The sequence below is a fragment of the Choloepus didactylus genome, chromosome 1 (assembly GCF_015220235.1).
Source record: "Choloepus didactylus isolate mChoDid1 chromosome 1, mChoDid1.pri, whole genome shotgun sequence".
Taxonomy (NCBI): Eukaryota; Metazoa; Chordata; class Mammalia; order Pilosa; family Megalonychidae; genus Choloepus; species Choloepus didactylus.
Window position 1 is genome coordinate 116,405 of NC_051307.1, and position 20,821 is coordinate 137,225.

The window sequence follows — 20,821 nt, forward strand, 5'->3', positions numbered from 1 at the left end:
CCTTGCCCAGATCTTCACAAGTTTTGCAAAAAAGTTGCTTCTCTCTTGCCCCTTTGTAATGTTAAATAAAATACAATGGCCACCTGCCATTAGGCATTGCCATATGTCCCAGTTTGCTAATGCTGCCTTTAGGTAAAATGCCAGAAATGGATTGGCTTTTATAAAGGGGGTTTATTTAGTTACAAAGTTACAGTTCTACAGGGGCAAACTCTGGGCTCTGCAAAGCATCAGCAAAAGTCTGCTTTCAACACCGTTTTCAAAATGTCTTTCAGCTGTAGCTGCTCTGAGCTCCTGTCTGAGCTCTTATAGGACTCCAGTGATTTAATCAAGACCCATGCTGAAGGGCTGGGGCCACACCTCCATGGAAATAATTTAATCAGAGGTGTCACCCACAGTTGGGTGGGTCACATCTCCATGGAAACAACCTAATCCAAAGGTTCCAACTTAATCAATACTAATTAACGTCTGCCCCCACAAGACTACGTTAAAGAACATGGAGTTTTAGGAGACGTAATACACCCAAACCGGCACACCAGGACTGACCTCATTACAAGAAATGACAGGGACTTTTCCGAAGACAAATTGCCTACTGGGACCTTCTGGATAAGGCTGCAGTTTGAGTGACACTAGACACTTAGGAACAAGTCGGTGGCAGCTCCACAGAGATGGCCCAGGAGAAGTGACGTCCAGCAGACCGACCAGCCCACACTGGTCCCTGCGGTGTACGAGCCTCCTGTGTGACGAGGCCCTCATGCCCACCACCCACTGGATCCTCCTCTGGGGAAACCCCTCAGGCCCGTGACAGCAGCTGTGGCCAGGTGGCCAGCGAGACTCCCTCTGGCTCCCCGCCCCAGCAGTCCCTCTTTCAGCAAACCCACAGCTCTGATGGTTTGGATTACAGTTTGGAGGCTGAATGTACCCCAGAGAGGACAGTACTCTTCTACTCCATTCCTGTGGGTGCAGACCTGTGGGTGGGACCTTTTGGTGAGGTTATTTCAGCTGAGGCCTGCCCCGGGTGGGTCTTAATCTCCTTACTGGATCCCTTAAAAGAAATGAAATTGAGAGAAGCTCATTGAGAAAAGCCCAGGAGAAGCTAAGAGAGGACCCACAGAGAGGAGGCCTCTGGAATCAGAAGCCGAAAGCCACAAAACCGGGAGCGAAGGCCCAGCAGACGCCACCAAGTGCCTTCCCGTATGGCGGAGGAGCCCTGGACACCAGGAGCCTTTCCTCAGAGAAGGGATCGTCCTGTTGATGCTGTGAGTTGGACATTGTCACGGCCTAAGAACTGTACATTGTTAGTAAATCCCTGCTGAAAAAGCCAGCCCATTTCTGACATATTGCATTCCAAGAGCTTTAGCAAACCAAAGCAGTTGGTAATTTTGTTTCTTTTGACAGTAGGTTCAGGAGAAATGAAGCAGGGACGCAGCCCAGGAGGCCTTGTGCGCCACCCCCTTCCTCTCCAGGGTGGGTCCCGCAGGGCAGGCAGCTGGTCCCGCAATTCCACCCGCCCCAGGGCGCGGGAGCCTGGAGGCTGCGCCTGCGCGAGAGGGCGTGCAAGGCCATGCCCCAGGGCTGCCGCCAGGAAGATCTCAGAGGTCTGGCAGGGGACGGTGATAAGGCAGTGTCCGCTTGACACCCACTCTCGAGCAAGACCGAAGGGGCCGTGCTGGCCACATGCTGGGCCCAGAGCCCCTGGCATTGGCTGGATGCCCTGGAGATGGCGCACGGGCCGCCTCTCCCCTGGCCTGGTGCTAGCGTCCACCCGAGCGCCGCAGGAGGACCTGGCCGGCCAGCACCCCCGACTTCTGTGCACAGTCGTGACCTGTGGGCGCTTGGACCAGCTGACGAGGGGCTGGAGTGCAGGGCCTGACCCTTGCCCTGGGGTGTGGATCCCTGCAGGGGACAGTCCTGCGGCCTTGGAGCCTGGACCCCCAGAGGGGTGGGGCCAAAGCCACGGTTATGGTGAGGGGGCAGCAGGCCACCCACCCCCAACGGAGAGGCACCCGAGGCCGCTACCCCCACCCCTGCAGCTACACGTGGCTCCAGGGGCTCAGCCACCTGGGGGTGTTGTGGTTGAACTTGGATGACTGGCTCCTTGGCAAAAATTAGAATTTTGGGAAACTTGTTCTAGTTTGCTAATGCTGCGGAATACAAAACACCAGAGATGGATTGGCTTTTATAAAAGGGGGTTTATTTGGTTATGAAGTTACAGTCTTAAGGCCATAAAGTGTCCAAGGTAACACATCAGCAATCAGGTACCTTCACTGGAGTATGGCCAATGGCATCCGGAAAACGTCTGTTAGCTGGGAAGGCACGTGGCTGGCATCTGCTCCAGAGTTCTGGGTTCAAAATGCCTTTCTCCCAGGATGTTCCTCTCTGGCAAGCTTGCTCCTCTTCAAAACGTCACTCACAGCTGCACTCCGTTCAGTCTCTTTGAGTCAGCATGTTTTATATGGCTCCACTGATCAAGGCCCACCCTGAATGGGTGGGGTCACACCTCCATGGGAGTATCCCACCGAAGTCACAACCCACAGCTGGGTGGGGCACATTCCAAGCAAATCTAACCAGCACCAAAAGGTCTGTCCCACAAGACCACAAAGATAATGGCATTTGGGGGACACAATACATTCAAACTGGCACACTTGTATACATTTGAGTGAACCTGACAGCTTCCCAGACTTAAAGACCTTTCAGATGGTCAAGGTGGCATGAAAAAATATAGGAGAATTTATATTATATAATAAAAACTCAACATTCGGAAAATCTGCATCGTTCCTGAGTATTTTCTAAATGACTTATGAATGGGTTAAAAGATCTGCTAAGAGTGCAGGATTTTACAGTAACTGGATACAAAAAGTTCATCCGTAAAGTTTTAGACTCTGCACCCCCACTGGTCGGGTTTGGGTGTGTATCAAAGAGGAATGTCCATGTGACCTGGGGAGCGATTGGAGCAGCCCCCTTCTCCGACCACAGGGCTGTGCGAGGCAGATCTCTTCACAGGCTTCAACCCAACGACATACCGCAACCCCCACATGCAGGCAATCCGAGCACCTAGCTGCTTCTAAAGACATTAACGAGGTTTGCAAAACACCTGCAAGGCTGCCTCACCGCTCTCTAAGTCGTCTGTTTGGCAAACATTTATTTTTTCATGAAAAATATATTGTTTATGTTAACATGTAATGTACTTGCCAATATTTTATATAGAAATATTTAAAATCGATCTCAGTTTTAATTCCTAACAGTATATTCGATAGGTGTAGCCCACCCAAACAAACTCCTGGATCCTCACAGATTTTAGGAGCGTGCGGACCTCTTGCTCTCGCTGATGGTTCCAGCATCTGCTGTCGGGACCAGCCCCAGGGGCCTCTGTGTGTCCTGGTATGGGCCTAAGTTGAGGTGCTGGGGGCTGGTTGGGGGGCCCAGCCCTCCAGACCCCAAGCAGTGCGCAGCAGGGCCCCTGATGCATTCCCATGTCTCACCTCCCACCGGACGCACCCCTGTCCTGAGGCCATGCACATCTCCTCTTCTGTGAAACGACCGATGCCTGCGTCTCCTGCCCAGGAATCTATTGGCTTTCCTTTTTCTTATTGATTTGGAGGGGCCTTTTATTTATAATCGAAAACAATCCTCATATTTTAACCAAGGATACGCCCAGTGTCGTCTGACACCGCTGAACAGAAGTGCAACCCCTGTCCTGGCATGCGGTTCTGCTGCCCGTCCCAAGGCCGGACGGCGGGCGTCTTGGCTCCCGTTCTGCCCCTGTGGCCTCCTCGGCTCCGCCTCACGCCCTGAGCCTCCTGTTGGCAAACACGCCTCCCTTTCCATCGGCTCCAGCACCGACTTGGCTATTCTTGGTTCTTGTTCTGGGCTGGGGTGCTCCCATCCGGGCCCTCACAGCCCCAGACAGCCCTGGCAGCAGGAGTGCGTTCCCTTCGTCCAGGACATCCAAAGACGGCGCCACCTGTGCTGAATCTCATCCCTCTCCTGAATCTACTAAGAATGTTGAGAAATAAACCCAAAGAGAAAAGCCATGTTAGGGAGAGTCCACGTGGGGATAGGAAATCAAGATCAGACCGTTAGTTCGTGTGCTCAACAGGGGGGCAGTTGGGGTTGCATGTGAGGGTGTGCGGAGAGAGGGCTCTGCAGGGAGGCTGCTCAGCAGACCCCATCCCTGGGCACCACGTCAGTCCAGTCGCTGGGAAGCCTGGGGGACGCGGCGGGCTGAGCCTCAAACCTAAGTCCATCCCAAACGAGATGAGCGAAAACTTAAAAATACTACTTAAAACAACATTTATCATGTAAAACCGAAGGGGCACATAATCCCACCAAAAAAAAAAAGAGGGTGAAACAAAAATAAAAAATAAAGGGGGTGACACACATGCACATACACACACATGACCAAAAAAAAAAAGAGGGTGAAACAAAAATAAAAAATAAAGGGGGTGACACACATGCACATACACACACATGACCAGAAGGAACAAACTGAAGAGAAGGATCACTGTTTAGCTTCTTATTTTTATTTCCAGGGGAAAGAAGTTACGAAAGTGAGCATGTAGATCTGCCCATATTGATCAGTACATTTTTACTAATCAGTGAGTAAAAGAGATCACCACACGTATGTCGCTCTGCTACCACTGCTTCCTCTTCCCGGAAGAAGGAGACCCGGTCGGATACTGGGGCACATGCCCTCCCGGCTGATGCTTCGTCTTTTGATTTTGTTCACGGTGTGGTTCCCCAGTGGAGAGGTTTAAATTTTCGTGGGGCCAACTAAGTGTACAGATTTTTTGCATTGTGTCCTCCGAGGCATATATTTCTTCAATTCTTTCCTGATGAAACAGTGTTTCGTGGGGCCTTCCAAGCCCGGCCTCTGGGACTCGCCAAGGCTTTTGCACTCACGGCGGGTGGTCGCGGAGGGAAGCCCCAGCTGCTGACCAGGCTGAGTGGGGTTCACACCCCCAGGGGCTGTGCGGGGAGGACGCCGTCCAGCGGGGCCCTACGGGAAAGGACGGGGTGTGCGGCGCCTTCGCTGAGCGAGGGGACGTCCCCGCCAGCCCCTGGCCCGACAGAGGCCCTGCCAGCCGGGGCGGCCCCCGGGGGGTGTAGGGGTCCCGCCCTGCTCGCCCCTGGCCCAGGGCCGCGGGCCCCCTCCTGCGCGGCCGGGCCCCACTCACTCGCTGCGGGCGCCCAGGGCGGCCACGTGGCGCACGGCGGGCTGGAAGGCGGCGTAGCCCACGGGGCTCCCGGGCGCGGCCGCGGGCGCGTAGTGGTGGTGGTGGTGCACGGAGGGCGCCCTCCGCTTCTCGGCTCGCGGCAGCACCGGCGCCCACTGCGGGTCCTCGGCACAGCAGTGCCCCGCGTCAGGAGGGCGCCCGGGCCCCCTGCTCCGCAGGCGCGCCCCCCTTTCCGCCCGCCTCCTTCCTGGGGAGGGGGCCAGATGGGCAGAGAGGGCAGCGAGGCCGGGGCTCCCCGGGAGCGGGGAAGGGGACGTGGCCGCCGGCCCTTTTGCCCTGACTGCCCGCGCCGGTTCTCGGCCCCGGGTCTGAGAGGGCCCCCTTCACAGGCGGGCCGCCTGGGAGCCAGAAACGCTGCACGCAGGTAGCCAGGTACAGCCGTTTCCAGAAGAAAACCACCCCAGGGCCCTCTCTGCGAACGAGGGTGCTCCCCGGGAGTGCGCCTACCTGCAGGCTGGGGTGCAGGGAGGAGGCCGGGGGCCCCGGGCCGGGGAGCACAGCCGTGGGCAGCGCCCTGAGCATCATGTTCTGCAGGATGACCTGGTGCATCTGTGCGTTCTGCATCAGCATCATCTCCACCATGTCTGCGAGGAGAGAGGCAGGGCAGCTGGGCCCAGGCTGCGCTTGACTCAAACAGATGCAGGAGGTGGCGCGGCAGAGAGCAGCCCCTGCCCGTCCTAACCCCACTCCAGGTGTGAAACTTCTAGGCCCAAGGGCCCAACTGGCCGCCCCAGTGTCTGCTACAATCTGCATTCCTGCTCCCAACCCACACAAGCCAATTCCTCAAACTCTCGCCTCGGGGTTGCCCGGTGGTTCTGGAAGAGATTCCATTCCTGGAGCCCGAGAGCTGTGACCGTGGCACACTTGGAAAAGGGTCAGTGCAGCTGCCCTCAATCATCTCGGTGGGCCCCAAGTCCATGACAAGCGGCCTTACAGCGGGAGGCAGAGGGACAGAGGCTGGAGTAAAGCAGCACCAGACAAGGAAGGTGAAGTTCTAGGGCTGGGGTGGTGAGGGCACCAGGAGCTGGGGGGGTTACCAGGAGCTGAGGGAGGCCACCGGGAGCTGGGGGGCACCAGGAGCTCTGGGAGGGGGATGACACCAGGAGCTGGGAGAGGGCAGAACACATTCTTGTCCAGAGCCTTCAAAGGTAGCATGGCCCTGTGGACACCTTGGTTTCCGACTTGTGGCTCCAGAACTATGAGGGAATAAATCTCTGTTGCTTGAAGCCACCCAATTTGCAGTAATTTGTTACAGCAGCCCCAGGAAACCCAGACACTCACCAACCCTGGGTGCGGGACACTGATTACGTGCCTTAACTTGGCGGGCCTGGGCTGGGGGACCGGATCCACCCCTGGGGAGGGTAGTGGGTACGGGTGAGTGCGCCCTCTACAGCCCCCCGGGCCTGGGAAAGTGAGGCCGGAGGCAGGCCCCATTTCCTCACCCAAAATATACCAAATGTTAGGAGAGGCTTGCCGGAGGGAACCGCCTTTTCCCCACCCCCTTATCTTGCCCGGACACTCCCCGTTGCCAGCGCAACTCCCATCACCACCGGTGCGCATACATTGTTGCCGGACACCGTTACGGAAGCAACTCTCGCCCCTTTTCAATCAACCTCCGCGCCCTCTCAGAACCAATCCAAGCCTTTAACCCTTACAGCTACCCCGCCCTCTAAACCGCCCGATATAAACTTGTACTCTCCCCTAATAAAGCTCTCTCTTGGTTTTCATCATCCTAAAAGAAACGTGTCCCGCCTGTTCCTTTCTCGCCGCCCTCCATACTTGCACGCCTCCCGCCGGGGACCTGGCCAAGTCCCCCGCCTCGCCCTCGCCTCCGGGAAAGAGCCCCCGCCGCCGGTACCCTCGGAGCAATCCTGGGAGCCTAGGATTTAGCAACCGGCCGCCACCCTCCCCCAGACGAATCAACTGCGACCGCACCTGGGTACTATGGAACATTCTAATTTTTGCTAATATGATCGGAAAGCTTTGGTACTTTCCACCAGCAACTAAAGTCTGGAAAGTAGTCTTTGAGGCCTTGTCCACCTCTCCCAGGACCACCCTCCCCAACAAGCACAGGTGAACCAAGCCCGGAGTGGCGTGTTGAGGGGAGGGGGGCTCGGATGGGCTCCAGGATAGGCAGCTGCAGGGACAGGTGGGAGGGCGGGCGGGACGGCCAGCAGGTCCCTAGAGCAAGACAGCCATGGGGTCATCAGTCCCTGAAGAGCAAGACGGCGGAGAAGCTGAGTCCGACTGTCCACTTGGGGCAAAGACCCCAGAAGAGACCCAGGGGTGGTGGGGCTGGATGTCCCCGTCCGCCTCGAGGGGAGCGTTCCCAAGTCGGGCCACAGGATTCATGCAGAGTGAAGTCAAGGATGAAAAGATGGCGCAAGTAGAGCAAGAAGTGGAATGGAGAGCCGTGCGTATTTGTCACCTGACTTATGAAGGTAATAGTCTTTTCAATACGCTACGGGGTCAAACTGACATCCATAGCAGAGAGAAGTTAGTGCTGACCCCACCTCTCAGCACACACAGAAATCTAATCCAGATGGACCATAACCCTAACTGTGACAGCAAACAAAGCTGGTGGAAGAAAACGTAGAACATCATCATGCCCTTGTGTGAGTAAAAATTTCTTAAGAAGGATACAGAAAACACTAGCCACAAAGAAAAAACCTGAAAAATTGGACTTTACTAAAATTAAGAATTCTGTTCATCCAAAGACACCACGAAGAGAGTGAAAGGGCAAACTACAAAATGGGACATGATATCTGCAATACCTAGATCAGAAAAGGACTCACATTTAGAATATATGAAGAATCCTATGCCGGTTTGAATGTATTATGTCCCCCAAAACGCAATCTTGTGTGGGCAGACGTATTAGTGTTGATTAGATTTTGGAATCCTTTGGGTGTTTCCAAGGAGATGTGCTTCAATCATCTGTGGACAAGGCCTCTGGTTGGATAGTTTCCATGGGGGTGTTGCCCCACCCATTCAGGGTGGGTCTGAATTAAATTACTGGAGCACTATATAAGCTCAGACAGAAGGAGCAAGCTTGCTACAGCCAAGAGGGATACTCTGAAGAGGGCACTGGAACTGAGAGAGGAGCTTCAGCTTACAGAGACATTTTGGAGACGGCCGTTGAAACCAGACTTTTGCTCCGGAGAAGCTAAGAGAGGAAAAACACCCCAAGAGCAACTAAGAGTGACATTCTGGAGAGAAGCTGCAGCCTAGAGAGGAACATCCTGGGTGAAAGCCATTTTGAAACCAGAACTCTGGAGCAGACACCAGCCACATGCCTTCCCAGGTGTCCTAGTTTGCTAATGCTGCAGAATGCAAAACACCAGAGATGGATAGGCTTTTATAAAACGGGGGTTTATTTCACTACACAGTTACAGTCTTAAGGCCACAAAGCATCCAAGGTAACACATCAACAATCGGGTACTTTCACCGGAGGATGGCCAATGGAGTCCAGAAAACCTCTGCCAGCTAGGAAGGCAGCTGGCATCTGCTCCAAAGCTCCGGCCTCAAAACGGCTTTCTCCCAGGACGTTCCTTTCTAGCAAGCTTGCTTCTCTTCAAAACATCACTCCCAGCTGCACTCTCTTTCCTCTTTGAGTCAGCTCATTTATATAGCTCTACCGATCAAGGCCCACCCCAAATGGGCGGGGCCACGCCTCCATGGGAACATCTCATCAGAATCATCTCCCACAGCTGGGTGGGGCACATTCCAAGCAAATCCAACCAGCACCAAAACTTCTGCCCCACACAAGACCACAAAGATAATGGCATTTGGGGGACACAATACACTCAAACCGGCACATTCCACCCCCTGGAACCCAAAATGACATTATCTTTCCAAATACATTCATTCCATCACAATACCACAAAAACTCAAATCATTTCAGTAACAAAAGTTAAGTACAAAATCCCATCAAAATCAATTATAGGCGTGGTCAGTCCTAAGGCATACTTTTCCTTTAGCTTGGATCTGTGGACTTAGAACAAGTTATGTGCTCCCAATATACAAAGGAGAGACATTCATAGGATAAACATTTCCATTGCCATAAGGAGAAAGAGTAAGGAAAACAGGGTTAACAGGACCAAAACAGTTCCTAAAACCTGCAGGACAAACTCCATTAGATTTCAGAGTCTGAGAGTCATTTACAGAACAATGTTGCATTCTTGGGGCTTGAGAGAGCGGGAGTCTAACCCATCCTAAGGGCCTTTTCGGCAGCCCTTTCCTCTCCAAACGCTTGGGTGAGTGCTCCAACACTTCCACACATTGGGGAGACCACCTTCTCGGCTCCACCCTCCTCAAACCTCGGGGCAGCTCCCGGATTCCCTTCCATCTCCGGGGCACACGCTCAACCCCTTCAGAACAGTGTGGTGGCAGCCAGGCTCTCCTCAATTCCCTGGAAATGTGCTCTACCCTCTTTGGGACCTGAGGTGGCAAAACTCTTCCAGAGCCTCGAGGCGGAAAGCCCGCCCTCGACCTCCAGGGCAAACTCACCCTTTCCATGCATGTGGGCTGCTCCGCTCTCCCAGCCCGAGACCTCCTGACTCCAGACCTCAACCTCCATGGCTCTGTCTTTGAAGAAATTTTTCCTTTAATTTTTTCCTTGTCTGTCTCCTCCAGTCCAGACTGGCAATGGCTCTGTCTATAAAGATCTCGCAAAAATTCTGTTGGTTTTGCATGAAGCACGCAGGGGTCAAAGCCATCAGACAACAGGACCTTCCACAAATCCTTTCTGCTTAACTCCCTTTCCAATCTTGGCCTGTACTGAAATGGCGGCTGGGTTCCATGTTTGGTTCCATCCTCACATTGGGCTGTAGCCTCTGGGATTCCACTCCCTGGAAGCTCGCAATTTTCCAAGTCATCAGACTCTGGCCTCTTTGAACCCAAGAGTTCAGTTCTAAGTTTATCTCTCTCCGCTCGCATTTTACTATAAGCTGCAAGGAGAAGCCAGGATACGTCCTCCACACATAGTCTGGAGATCTCCTCAGCTAAGTATTCCAGGTTGTTGCTTCCAGATTCTTCCTTCCATCTGACACCAGGACTCAATTTTGCTAAATTCTGTGCCACTTTAAAACAAGAATCACCTTTCTTTCAGTTTGCAACAACACATTCATCATTTCTGCTCAAGTCCTCATCAGAAGTATCTTTAGAGTCCATATTTCCACAAACAGTCTCTTTAAAGCAGTTTTGGCCTTTTCTATCAAGCTCCTCACAACTCTTCCAGAAACTCCCCCTTATCCATTTAAAAAGCCATTCCAATATGTTTGGTATTTGCAAACTCAGCAGCAAAAGCACCCCACTCCTGGTACCAAAATCTGTCCTAGTTTGCTAATGCTGCAGAATGCAAAACACCAGAGATGGATAGGCTTTTATAAAACGGGGGTTTATTTCACTACACAGTTACAGTCTTAAGGCCACAAAGCATCCAAGGTAACACATCAACAATCGGGTACTTTCACCGGAGGATGGCCAATGGAGTCCAGAAAACCTCTGCTAGCTAGGAAGGCAGCTGGCATCTGCTCCAAAGCTCCGGCCTCAAAACGGCTTTCTCCCAGGACGTTCCTTTCTAGCAAGCTTGCTTCTCTTCAAAACATCACTCCCAGCTGCACTCTCTTTCCTCTTTGAGTCAGCTCATTTATATAGCTCTACCGATCAAGGCCCACCCCAAATGGGCGGGGCCACGCCTCCATGGGAACATCTCATCAGAATCATCTCCCACAGCTGGGTGGGGCACATTCCAAGCAAATCCAACCAGCACCAAAACTTCTGCCCCACACAAGACCACAAAGATAATGGCATTTGGGGGACACAATACACTCAAACTGGCACACCAGGTAACAGAGGTTTTCCGGACACCATTGGCCATCCTCCAGTGAAGGTACCTGATTGCTGATGTGTTACCTTAGACACTTTATGGCCTTAAGACTGTAACTTTGTAACCAAATAAACCCCCTTTATAAAAGCCAATCCATTTCTGGTGTTTTGCATCCCAGCAGCACTAGAAAACTAGAACAAATCCCTACAAATATATAAGAGAAGCAGACAACTAAAAGAAAAATGGGCAAAATACTTGAATGGCACTTCACTTCAAATGGCCAGTAATATACACGAAAAGATGAAATGCAAATTAAAACCCAAACATGATCCCATGACATGCTCACCAGACTGGCTAAAATGAAGATATCAGAAAATACCAAGTGTTGGCAAACACTTCTGTGGAGTGTAAAAGGGCACAACCATTTTGGAAAAGCATTTGGCAGGATTTCCTGACCTCGCAATTTCACTCCTAGGCACATGCCCACCGACCTGTGCAGGTACATTTGCCAAAAGACAAGAAAAAGACCTTGTTCACAGCAGCACTGCTCAAAGTGGCCCCAAAAGGAAAGGACCCAAATGCCCAGCCATGAAAGAATCTGGGAGTGTATTACAGTGGAACGATGTGGTCAGCTGAATGATGGCCCCAAGTGTGTCTGCAAGCTAATCCCTGGAAACTGTGAACAAGCTGCATTACATGGCAAAAGGGACTTTGCAGATGGGATTAATTTAGGAGCCTTTAGGATCACTTCCAGGGTCTGCATGACACCAGAAGGCTAGCATTAAATGCAATTTAAAGATTGAAGCAGTCAGAATAAATAGGGAAACTTTAAAATGGGGCTTCTAGAAATAAACATTTAGCTGCTGATATTTTTAAAGTTCAGTGGATGGAAAGGACAGTAAATGAGATATAGTTGAAGAGAGAATGAGTGAGCTGGGAAATATAAGAATTTATATAGACTACATCAGAGAGAAAAAAGAATGGAAAATATGAAAATAAGGTTAGGTGACTTGGAGTGTAAAAACAGAGGGACTGACGCTGGATCCCCAGAGGACAGAATGGAGGACAGGAAATATTTAAAGGGATAATGCTGCATATTTTCCAGAATTAATGAAACGTAACCTCACAGATACTGGAAGCATATTGTTTCCAAATCAGGATAAATAAAAAGAAATCTGTACCTTGGCATATTTTTGAAAATTTAAAACATCTAAACCAAGAGAAGACCTTAGAAATAGAAAGAATGCACAGATTATCTGGACGGGAACTGCAGGCAGGATTTCAGATTTCTCAGCCACAACAAAGGAGTTCGGAAACAGAAGAATACTATCTAGAAAGTGTTGAGAGGAAATAACTGTTAGTCTAGATTTCAATAGCAAAGCTATTGATTAAGAACAAAAGCAAATAAAGACATTCGCAGAAAAGCAAATATGTTCACTATCTTGGTCGTAATGATGGTTTCACAGATATATACATAGGTAAAAACAGCAAACTGTACACTTTAAATATGTGCAGCTTATTCTGTGTCACATTCCTCAATAAAACTGCTTTTAAAATAAAATATTTAAAATGTATTCAAAAAGAAGAAGCAATGTAACCAAAGTTTTTGAATAGCTAATAAGGGGTGGAGTTGGTTTTAGAGCCCAATTCATTTGCCTCCTAGTCCAGCACTCTTTCTTCTACTTCTTGGTTTCTTTTCTCCCTCAAAGATACCCTTATAAATACAATAATTTATTAAATTTAAAGTTATTTTCACGTTGGTAGGTACGTAGCTTCAGTTCAGTAGCCAAAAGCTGACCCTAAATGACTGTCCTGCTTACAAAAATATATTTCCTTTCAGTAGAGAATTTCATAAACTCTTCGTAATGTATATGAATATGGAACACTTACCTTCCTTAATGCTTCCTGATCGGTGAGAGGGGACAACTTGAGGAGGAGGGATCTGTGTGATGAGCGGCTGCTGAGGTAGCTGCTGAATGATGGTGGCAGGTGGCTGGGGGACCTGGGATGCATCAGATGACTGACTACCTGACTCCATCATTGGAGAGAGTGTTCTAGAATATCCACCCACCCTCCTGCTCATCCTCCCATCCACCCAACCATCCACCCACCTACCCATCCAATGACCCATCTGCCAATCCACCATCTCCTCCTCTCCCATTAACCCTTTAAATTCATCCATCCATCCTTCCATCCATCCATCCATCCATCCTTCCATCCATCCTTCCATCCTTCCTTCCTTCCATCCTTCCTTCCTTCCATCCTTCCATCCATCCATCCTTCCATCCTTCCTTCCATCCATCCTTCCTTCCATCCTTCCATCCATCCATCCTTCCATCCTTCCTTCCATCCATCCTTCCATCCATCCATCCATCCATCCATCCTTCCTTCCTTCCATCCTTCCATCCATCCATCCTTCCATCCATCCATCCTTCCATCCTTCCTTCCTTCCATCCATCCTTCCTTCCTTCCATCCTTCTATCCATCCATCCTTCCATCCATCCATCCTTCCTTCCATCCTTCCTTCCATCCATCCATCCTTCCTTCCATCCTTCCTCCCTTCCATCCTTCCATCCATCCTTCCATCCATCCTTCCTTCCATCCATCCTTCCATCCATCCATCCTTCCATCCATACATCCATCCTTCCTTCCATCCATCCATCCTTCCTTCCATTCATCCTTCCTTCCATCCATCCTTCCATCCATCCTTCCATCCATCCATCCTTCCATCCATCCATCCTTCCATTCTTCCTTCCATTCTTCCTTCCTTCCATCCTTCCATCCTTCCTTCCTTCCATCCTTCCTTCCTTCCATCCTTCCATCCATCTATCCTTCCATCCATCCATCCTTCCATTCTTCCTTCCATCCTTCCTTCCTTCCATCCTTCCATCCTTCCTTCCTTCCATCCTTCCATCCATCCATCCTTCCTTCCATCCATCCTTCCTTCCTTCCATCCTTCCATCCATCCATCCATCCTTCCATCCATCTATCCTTCCTTCCATCCATACTTCCTTCCTTCCATCCTTCCATCCATCCATCCTTCCATCCATCCATCCTTCCTTCCTTCCATCCTTCCTTCCATCCTTCCATCCATCCATCCTTCCTTCCATCCATCCATCCCTCCATCCTTCCTTCCATCCATCCATCCTTCCATCCATCCATCCTTCCTTCCATCCATCCTTCATTCCATCCATCCATCCATCCTTCCATCCATCCATCCGTCCATCCATCCATCCATCCATCCTTCCATCCATCTTTCCATCCATCCATCCTTCCTTCCATCCATCCATCCTTATGTCCATCCATCCATCCTCCAGTCCACCCACCCACCCACCATCCATCAATTTATCTGTAACCCCCAAAGCACTTAAAAATGTAAGACCATTCTTAGCTTGAAGCTTGCACAAAAACAGGTGGCGGTCAGCCGTGGCCCGCAGCCGAGTCTGTCGACCCCTGGCCAGACTGAGGCGGCCGTGGCCGCGCCTTACTGCCTGCCCCGTGTCCGAACCCAGCAGCTGGGAAATCGTCTTAGCAACCACAGGTCCTGCTCATCCCCTTTGTGTCACTGCCTACGTGTAGACCTGTTTGCGACACCTTAGCCCACCCCACCTCACCCCTCCACCGTGCCTGCGAGGACGAGAAGGAAGCCCCAGGAGGTTCCAGGTGTCGCAGACCAGCGTGCAGCCTGGGGGTGCCTGCAGCCGGGACAGCACATGGCCCGTGGGCAGAGGAGGCTCCCAGGGCTCCGTCCACACAGACCCCTCTGAGGGGGCCCCTTCCACTCTATTCCATCTTCCAGGTGCTGCCAGAGTCCCTCCCAAGGGACAAGGCCCTCCTTGTCAGAGACCCAGCCTGTCGGGCACCCTTGAGCTCCCCGGCCACCTAGTCCAGAACCTTCTCAACTTGGCCCTGATTATATAAATGAGCCAAAGACCCCATGTACTGGCCCTGGGGTGTTGACTTCCTCACAGCAGCCTGGGACCATTAGCCCAAAAAGCCCACCAGTGTCAAACTCAAATTTTTACACATCTAATTGCTTTAGAGAATGGCCCAAATGAGACGCTTGCAGATCTTAAGGTGAGAGCATTCTCCAATTTTCAGTAGTCCCCTCTCTCTGTCATAATGGTCCCTTCCCCCTTTACAATAAACCCTTTCAAATAAAATCTCTCCTTACCAAAAGGAAAAAAAAAGTGCACATAAACAATTTTAGCTTGTTTTGCAAAACCGTGCACAGTATCTGCCAAACAGATAAGGTCAAAGCCTGTAGTAGTAGGACCCCAAGCTGCTTCTGCCCCAGACGCTCCCTGCCATGCTGGCTCCGTGACATTGCCTAGACTTGTAAGGTCCCCCGCCCCCATCCTGTCCCCCCTGGGAACTGCCCCTGCCGGCGGTCCCTCAGGCTGCAGCCTCAGGAAGGGCTCCTGCTGAGAGGCACTGCCAGGCAAACATCCAAACACTGCCCAACAAGGCATCTCAGATTCTTTCCTCGTTCAGCTCCAAAACCCTGACTCGGGCTCTCTGCATCCTGCCCGCTGCATCCCTGCCTCCCCTGGCACTCGAGCCACGTGGAACATCTCACGAGGCCCGACGTGCCAGGCCCCCTGGCTTTGCCCAGCTCCAGGCACCCAGCTGCCCTCTGACATGTCCCGTTCACTTGAGAAAGCCCGAGTTGTTTTCTGTTGCTCCCAACCCAGAACGCTCTCACGGTTGGACACTCTTCTACCTTTCTTAGCCCTGCTCTTGGAAGCTGGTCTTGAGGATGGCCTGGTCATTACGAAGCTTGGGAAAGTGCTGACACCTTCTTCCCGCAATTCGGGGACCCCCCGAGGCTGGCTTCCCCTACGCACCTACTCCTGGTGCCAAGAGCCGGGGGAGCCAGGACCCCAGGCTGGAGCGCGGACCCGGCTGTGCCCGCACGTGGCCAGCATGGTCACCCAGGCCTTTCACAGACACACCCCGTTTTCAGGCAGGTCATAAGGCAGGTGAGGCCTGCCCTGAGGTGACAAGGGTCTAGGAGGGTCCACTTGCATCTCTGTTGGTGCAACGTGGCTCTGTGGGTCCATAGCCGTCCTGACTCCTCTGTGACATCGAGGCGGCGGCTGGGATTTGAGCCTGCAGTCAGCTCTGCACCCCCACCCCCAGGCACTGCTGTCTTCGTGTTCCCACATGGGGGAGACTTACCGAGTGCTGGATGATTCTGGGGGGCTCCGGGCTCAGCGGCGGGGGCACGGCCGGGTGGATGCTCACGGGAGGAACTTCCAGGGGCAGCGCCGGCCCGTGGGCACCTCTGCTCGCCCCTCTCCAGGCGTGGGTGTGGGACAGCTCGTCCAGGAGGTGCTGCTCCTGCAACACCAGGGCTGAGCCTGCGGGCACCCTTGGGAGGGAGGCCCCAAGCCCCGGGCGGGAGGGTGGGCCCCGTTCCAGGAGGAGACCGGCCTGGGCTCTGGCCCGCAGCTGCTGCAGCCCTGGTCCAATGCGGTGGGAGAGGCCCTAAGGGCCGCCAGGGTGGCTTCCTCTCGGCCCGTGTGCAGGTGGAGCCTGGGGCGCGGGCACGGGACCCCCAGGAGGTGTCCCTGGATCCCCGGCCTGCGTGGGAGCCAGGATCCTTGGAACTAGAACTGGCTGGGAAAAGTGGGGCACCGAGCCCCTTTGTGTGCTGCACACGTGAGAGCGTCACTTATTTTTAAACTTACCAGTAATTTGAACTAGTTTCTGCTTGTTCTTTTTCTGCCCTTTCAAGTTTGTTTCATTGTTCACTTCACTACACAGATTTGCTCACTAGGAAAGCGGCTTGCGCTCTCCTCCAGCAGACACTTTTAGTCACAGCTGTCTGTCTAGACTCAACCGCATTGCTGCCAGTGATCATTCCTTGCTGCTGAGGGGAATTTAATCTGGATGAAGCCCCTGGTTCCCTGCAGGAATCTGCCCGAACTCAACGTGCAGCCAAAGCGTGCACAAGTCACTGCCTCCAGGAAGCTCTATGCCCGGTGCACGGTCTCTCTCGCCACCCAGATTCGTCAGTTACCCCCCAATAAGCTGCAGACGCTAGAGACCCAGGACTGAGTCCAGGAGCCCAGGCCCCTGTGGTCCGGCCGGCCACGGCGAGCACCTACAACCGGGCCGGGAACGGGGGGCTCACCCAGAGTCTCTGCAGAAGGACCCTCCTTCTTTGCAGGGCGCTCTGCAGTGCCTCGTCAGCCCCGTCTGCGTCGCCTGGAAGGAAGCACACGCTGCCCCGTGAGGCCCTCGGCCGGGCTGGCAGCTCTGCCGCTGGAGGCCTGGTCGCTACACCTGGCCCCACCTGTCCTGGGACCCACCTGTCCTGTCCAGGTGGCCCAAGCAGGAGGGGCCAGTGTTTGGGTGCCCAGAGCTCAGGGCCACCTCTATGCAGGGTCATGTGGGCACCGGGGGCAATCTGGGGAACTTGGTCTTTAGATTGGGATCCATCTGGAGGAACTTCTCACTCCTGGAAAGGAGCTGAAGTCACATAGTGCTGATGCCAGCCCAGGGCTAAGCAACCCACTGCTCCGGCAATGCCCCTGCAGAAAGCAACTCAGGTCCTGTGCCGGTTTGTATACTTATGTCCCCCAGAAAAAGCCATATTCTTTAATGCATTCTTGTGGGGGCAGACATATTAGTGTGGATTGGGTTGGAACTTATTGGTTCAGTGTCCTTGGAGATGTGACCCACCCAGCTGTGGGTGATAACTCTGATTGGATGGTTTCCATGGAGGTGTGGCCCTGCCCATTCAGCCTGGGCCTTCTTTGGTTTACTGGAGCCCTATATAAGCTCAGACAGAAAGAGCTCATAGAGAGCTGAAGCTGAGACAGACATTTTGAAGACGGCTGGGGAAGCTGATGTAGACATTTTGGAGAACACCATTTTGAAACACAACCTGGGGGCAAGCAGATGCCAGCCACGTGCCTTCCCAGCTAACAGAGGTTTTCTGGATGCCAATGGCCTTTCTCCAGTGAAGGTACCCCTTGTTGATGGACACTTTATGGCCTTAAGACTGTAACTGTGTAACCAAATAAAGCCCCTTTTGTAAAGGCCAGTCTGTTTCTGGTGTTTTGCATTCCGGCAGCATTAGCAAACCGGAACAGGTCCCAAGGACGACAGCAGCAGCAGGAGGCCCTCGCCAGGTTCAGCAGGACGAGGAACGTGCTGGGAGGCGGCCTCCTGCCTGCTGGAGCCCCCCGAGACACAGCACAGCCCACCAGTCTGAGGACTGAGATCTGTGGCATCCTGGCGTCCGTACCTTTCCAGGGAGGGGTTTACACACAAGGGAAGGCTCTGGATGGCATCTGGCCAGCCCCAGGCCTGGCTCTGGCCCCTCCTGGCTCTGCACCTGGGCCCCAAACCTGGTGGTGGGCTGCTGCCTCAGGAAAGCCAGCGCCCGCGCCCCGAGACCTGGGACCTTCGCAGGTACATTCCGGCACTGCCACAGTGCGCTCTAACACCTCCCTGGGGTTGCCCAGCCCCACCCCAGGTGTGTGTGTGTGTATGTGTGTGTGTGTGTTGCTGCGTGGATGTACCTGTGTCCCTTGTGTGTATTTGTCTGTCTGTGTGCATGTGGGTGTATGTGTTTTAAAATGCAACAAAAGCTTTTCACTTGGAATGCAAAGGAAGCTGACTCAGGACAATTTTACTGGAGGTGAAGGCCCCCGGGTGGGCGGGCTGCCCCAGCCTCCCCTCGGAACGTGCGGTCTCGTGCCCGCCTGCGCCGGCTACGCAGCCTGGAGCTCTCCTTACCTGACACCAGGTGTGGGCCTTCTGCACCCCCTTCCACGTTCTCACGCTCTTGCTCCAGTTTCTGCACAGGGAAGAGACCGTGCTGGGTCATGGTGGGCTCCGGTCACCGACTGATTGTGGACGCGAGCCTGTCCTGCCCCTGGCCTGCCTCCGCCTGGCCCGTCCCACGCTGCCCCCACCCCGTGCGCTGCAGGAACAACCAAGAGGGTTCCGCGGGGCCAGCTGGGCCCCAGGCAGAAGCACCAAGGCTGCAGGGAAAAGGCTGCAGGTGCTGTATTTGTCACGGTTAGTTAAGTCTGAGGAGGACTCTCTGCTCCGCCTCCTGCAGGCAGCCCTGAGAGAGGCGACCGTCTCCAGGCCAACGGAGGGCTTGACCCTAGGCGAGCTGTGTGTCCGGCCAGCGACCTCCTGACCCGCCCGGCCCCTTGGAGACAGCCCAGCCCCTCGGGGGGCGCGATGAGCCAGGCCCGCGTCCTGCCCAGGTCCCAGCGCGGCCTGTCTGCAGACCGCGGAGCGACCCTGCCCCGACGGGGACACCCCGATGGACCCGCGGGGCCCCGGGACGCGGGAGGGGTCCTCCCGGTGCGCCCAGCTGCGCCCCCGCGGCGCCCCCGCGGCCGGACCCACCTGCTCCAGGAGCCTCAGCGCCAGGCGGGTCACCTGCTCCTCCGCCGCCGCGCCCGCCATGGCCGGACTGGGGCAGCCCTCCGAGGCCCCGGGGAGCGCGCGGCGGTTGCCAGGCGGGTGCTGCCCGCAAACACCGTCCCCGGGCGTGGCGGGCGGCTCCCGGCAGCAGCTGCCCCGGCGACCAGGCCCAGCCCGCGGCCGTGGGAGCCCCGACCGGGCCGCGCAGGGACGTGCGCGCAGGGGCGCGGGCTCGGGAGGACACGGACCCCTCCGCGCCGCCGCCCCGGCCAGGGTCGGGGTCCCGGGCCCAGAAGGCCGGGCGGGGGCGCGGTGCCTCCTCAGGACCGGTGCCGGCCCCGCTTCCCGCCCCCCGCCCCGGGCTCCTGCTGCGCCAGGCCCGGGTCTCCGCGCCCCTCCCGCCCCCCGGGTCGCCTCTCCCCGTTCAGCCGCTGGAGACGCCCCTGAACCCACAGAGCAGTTTACCCCGAGGTTTCACACCGTCCCTCATAATAAACGATGCTTCACAGAGAGGATAAACATAAAAGTGGCGTTTATTAGTATGCATTTAAAGTTTCAGACTTAAGAATCAGTCACCAGAGCAATGGAGTGGGCATGACACACCTCTGACATGGGACTCCAGGCCCGCAGTTCTGCTCAGGCCCAAGGTCAGCGGTCGTGGCTGGGGGAGCCCTGGGGACAAGGGCCGGGGGGTGGCAGCCGCCTCCGTGTGCAGCTGATCCAGTGGTTAAAATTGGCACATGCCCCTGCTTCAATGCTGGTGGCTTTATGTGAGTCGGAGCCTGATTCCCACCCACGGGAGCCTTGGGAACCACCTGCCCCGACTTCCAGCAGGGACCTCACCTTGGCCCGGAGGAGAGCGCAGGCTGCTCGGCCTCCTTGGCAGGGCTGGAACCAGCCTGCGGACTGTGGAGTTCAGCAACCTTTACGCGGGGACTTTGGGGCAGGGACCCGAGTCTCTGCCCCGGAGCCTGCACCTCATCAGCTGCGTGGAATTGGAGGTGCCTGGGTTTGGAGGAGCCTCTGTCCACACTCTCCCTGCTGTCCAGGCCGCGGTGCTCGGCGGTGCTCCTGCGGGGGGCCGGACACAGGCACCCAAACCAGGGAGCTTCCCTAAGTCCCTGCAGGTAGCTGGGAGGGAACCCGACACTCACGGTAGCTCAGAGTGGGTATGGTTAGTAAAACGGCCCAGATCCAACATTTCCAGAACCTCTAGGGTGTCTGTGGAAACAACCCAGGTTCTGAAGAACACAGCTCAAAAACCGTTAATCAAACTGGCCAACAAACCGGGTCCTCTGCACCGAAGTCTTAAATGTCTTCCAATGTGTAAACACGGAGCAACTCCTTTGACTCCTCTCGAAAA

General features: G+C 54.3%; 1 protein-coding gene across 4 annotated transcripts; it reads right to left on the bottom strand.

Annotated features, from left to right (window-relative positions):
• Window positions 1–4,479: 4,479 nt before the first annotated feature.
• On the bottom strand, window positions 4,480–19,575 carry C1H21orf58 (chromosome 1 C21orf58 homolog). Of its 4 annotated transcripts, none has more exons than XM_037829925.1 (8): window positions 19,441–19,575; window positions 18,814–18,874; window positions 17,201–17,274; window positions 16,243–16,404; window positions 12,952–13,063; window positions 5,682–5,818; window positions 5,175–5,421; window positions 4,762–4,996 (listed from the first exon to the last, which is right to left on the bottom strand). In XM_037829925.1, exons 1-8 carry the CDS (start codon window positions 19,498–19,500, stop codon window positions 4,896–4,898), a joined length of 954 nt encoding a protein of 317 aa, XP_037685853.1. In that variant the 5' UTR covers window positions 19,501–19,575; the 3' UTR covers window positions 4,762–4,895. The 4 variants fall into 4 exon arrangements, with proteins under 4 accessions (XP_037685859.1, XP_037685853.1, XP_037685866.1 ...); XM_037829938.1 differs by having other exon boundaries at window positions 4,810–4,996; window positions 5,175–5,338; XM_037829946.1 differs by having other exon boundaries at window positions 4,810–4,996; window positions 5,175–5,329; window positions 19,441–19,574.
• Between the last annotated feature and the right edge of the window lie 1,246 nt (window positions 19,576–20,821).

What these genes read in the sequence shown, in the direction of transcription:
- C1H21orf58 (XM_037829925.1), bottom strand. Translation starts at nt 19,500, where the DNA reads ATGGCGGGCGCGGCGGCGGAGGAGCAGGTGACCCGCCTGGCGCTGAGG. An exon ending in CGCTGAGGCTCCTGGAGCAG is followed by an intron (nt 18,875 to 19,440) that starts GTGGGTCCGGCC and finishes TTCCCTGTGCAG; the next exon opens with AAACTGGAGCAAGAGCGTGA. An exon ending in CCCTGCACCCCAGCCTGCAG is followed by an intron (nt 5,422 to 5,681) that starts GTAGGCGCACTC and finishes CCCCCTCCCCAG; the next exon opens with GAAGGAGGCGGGCGGAAAGG.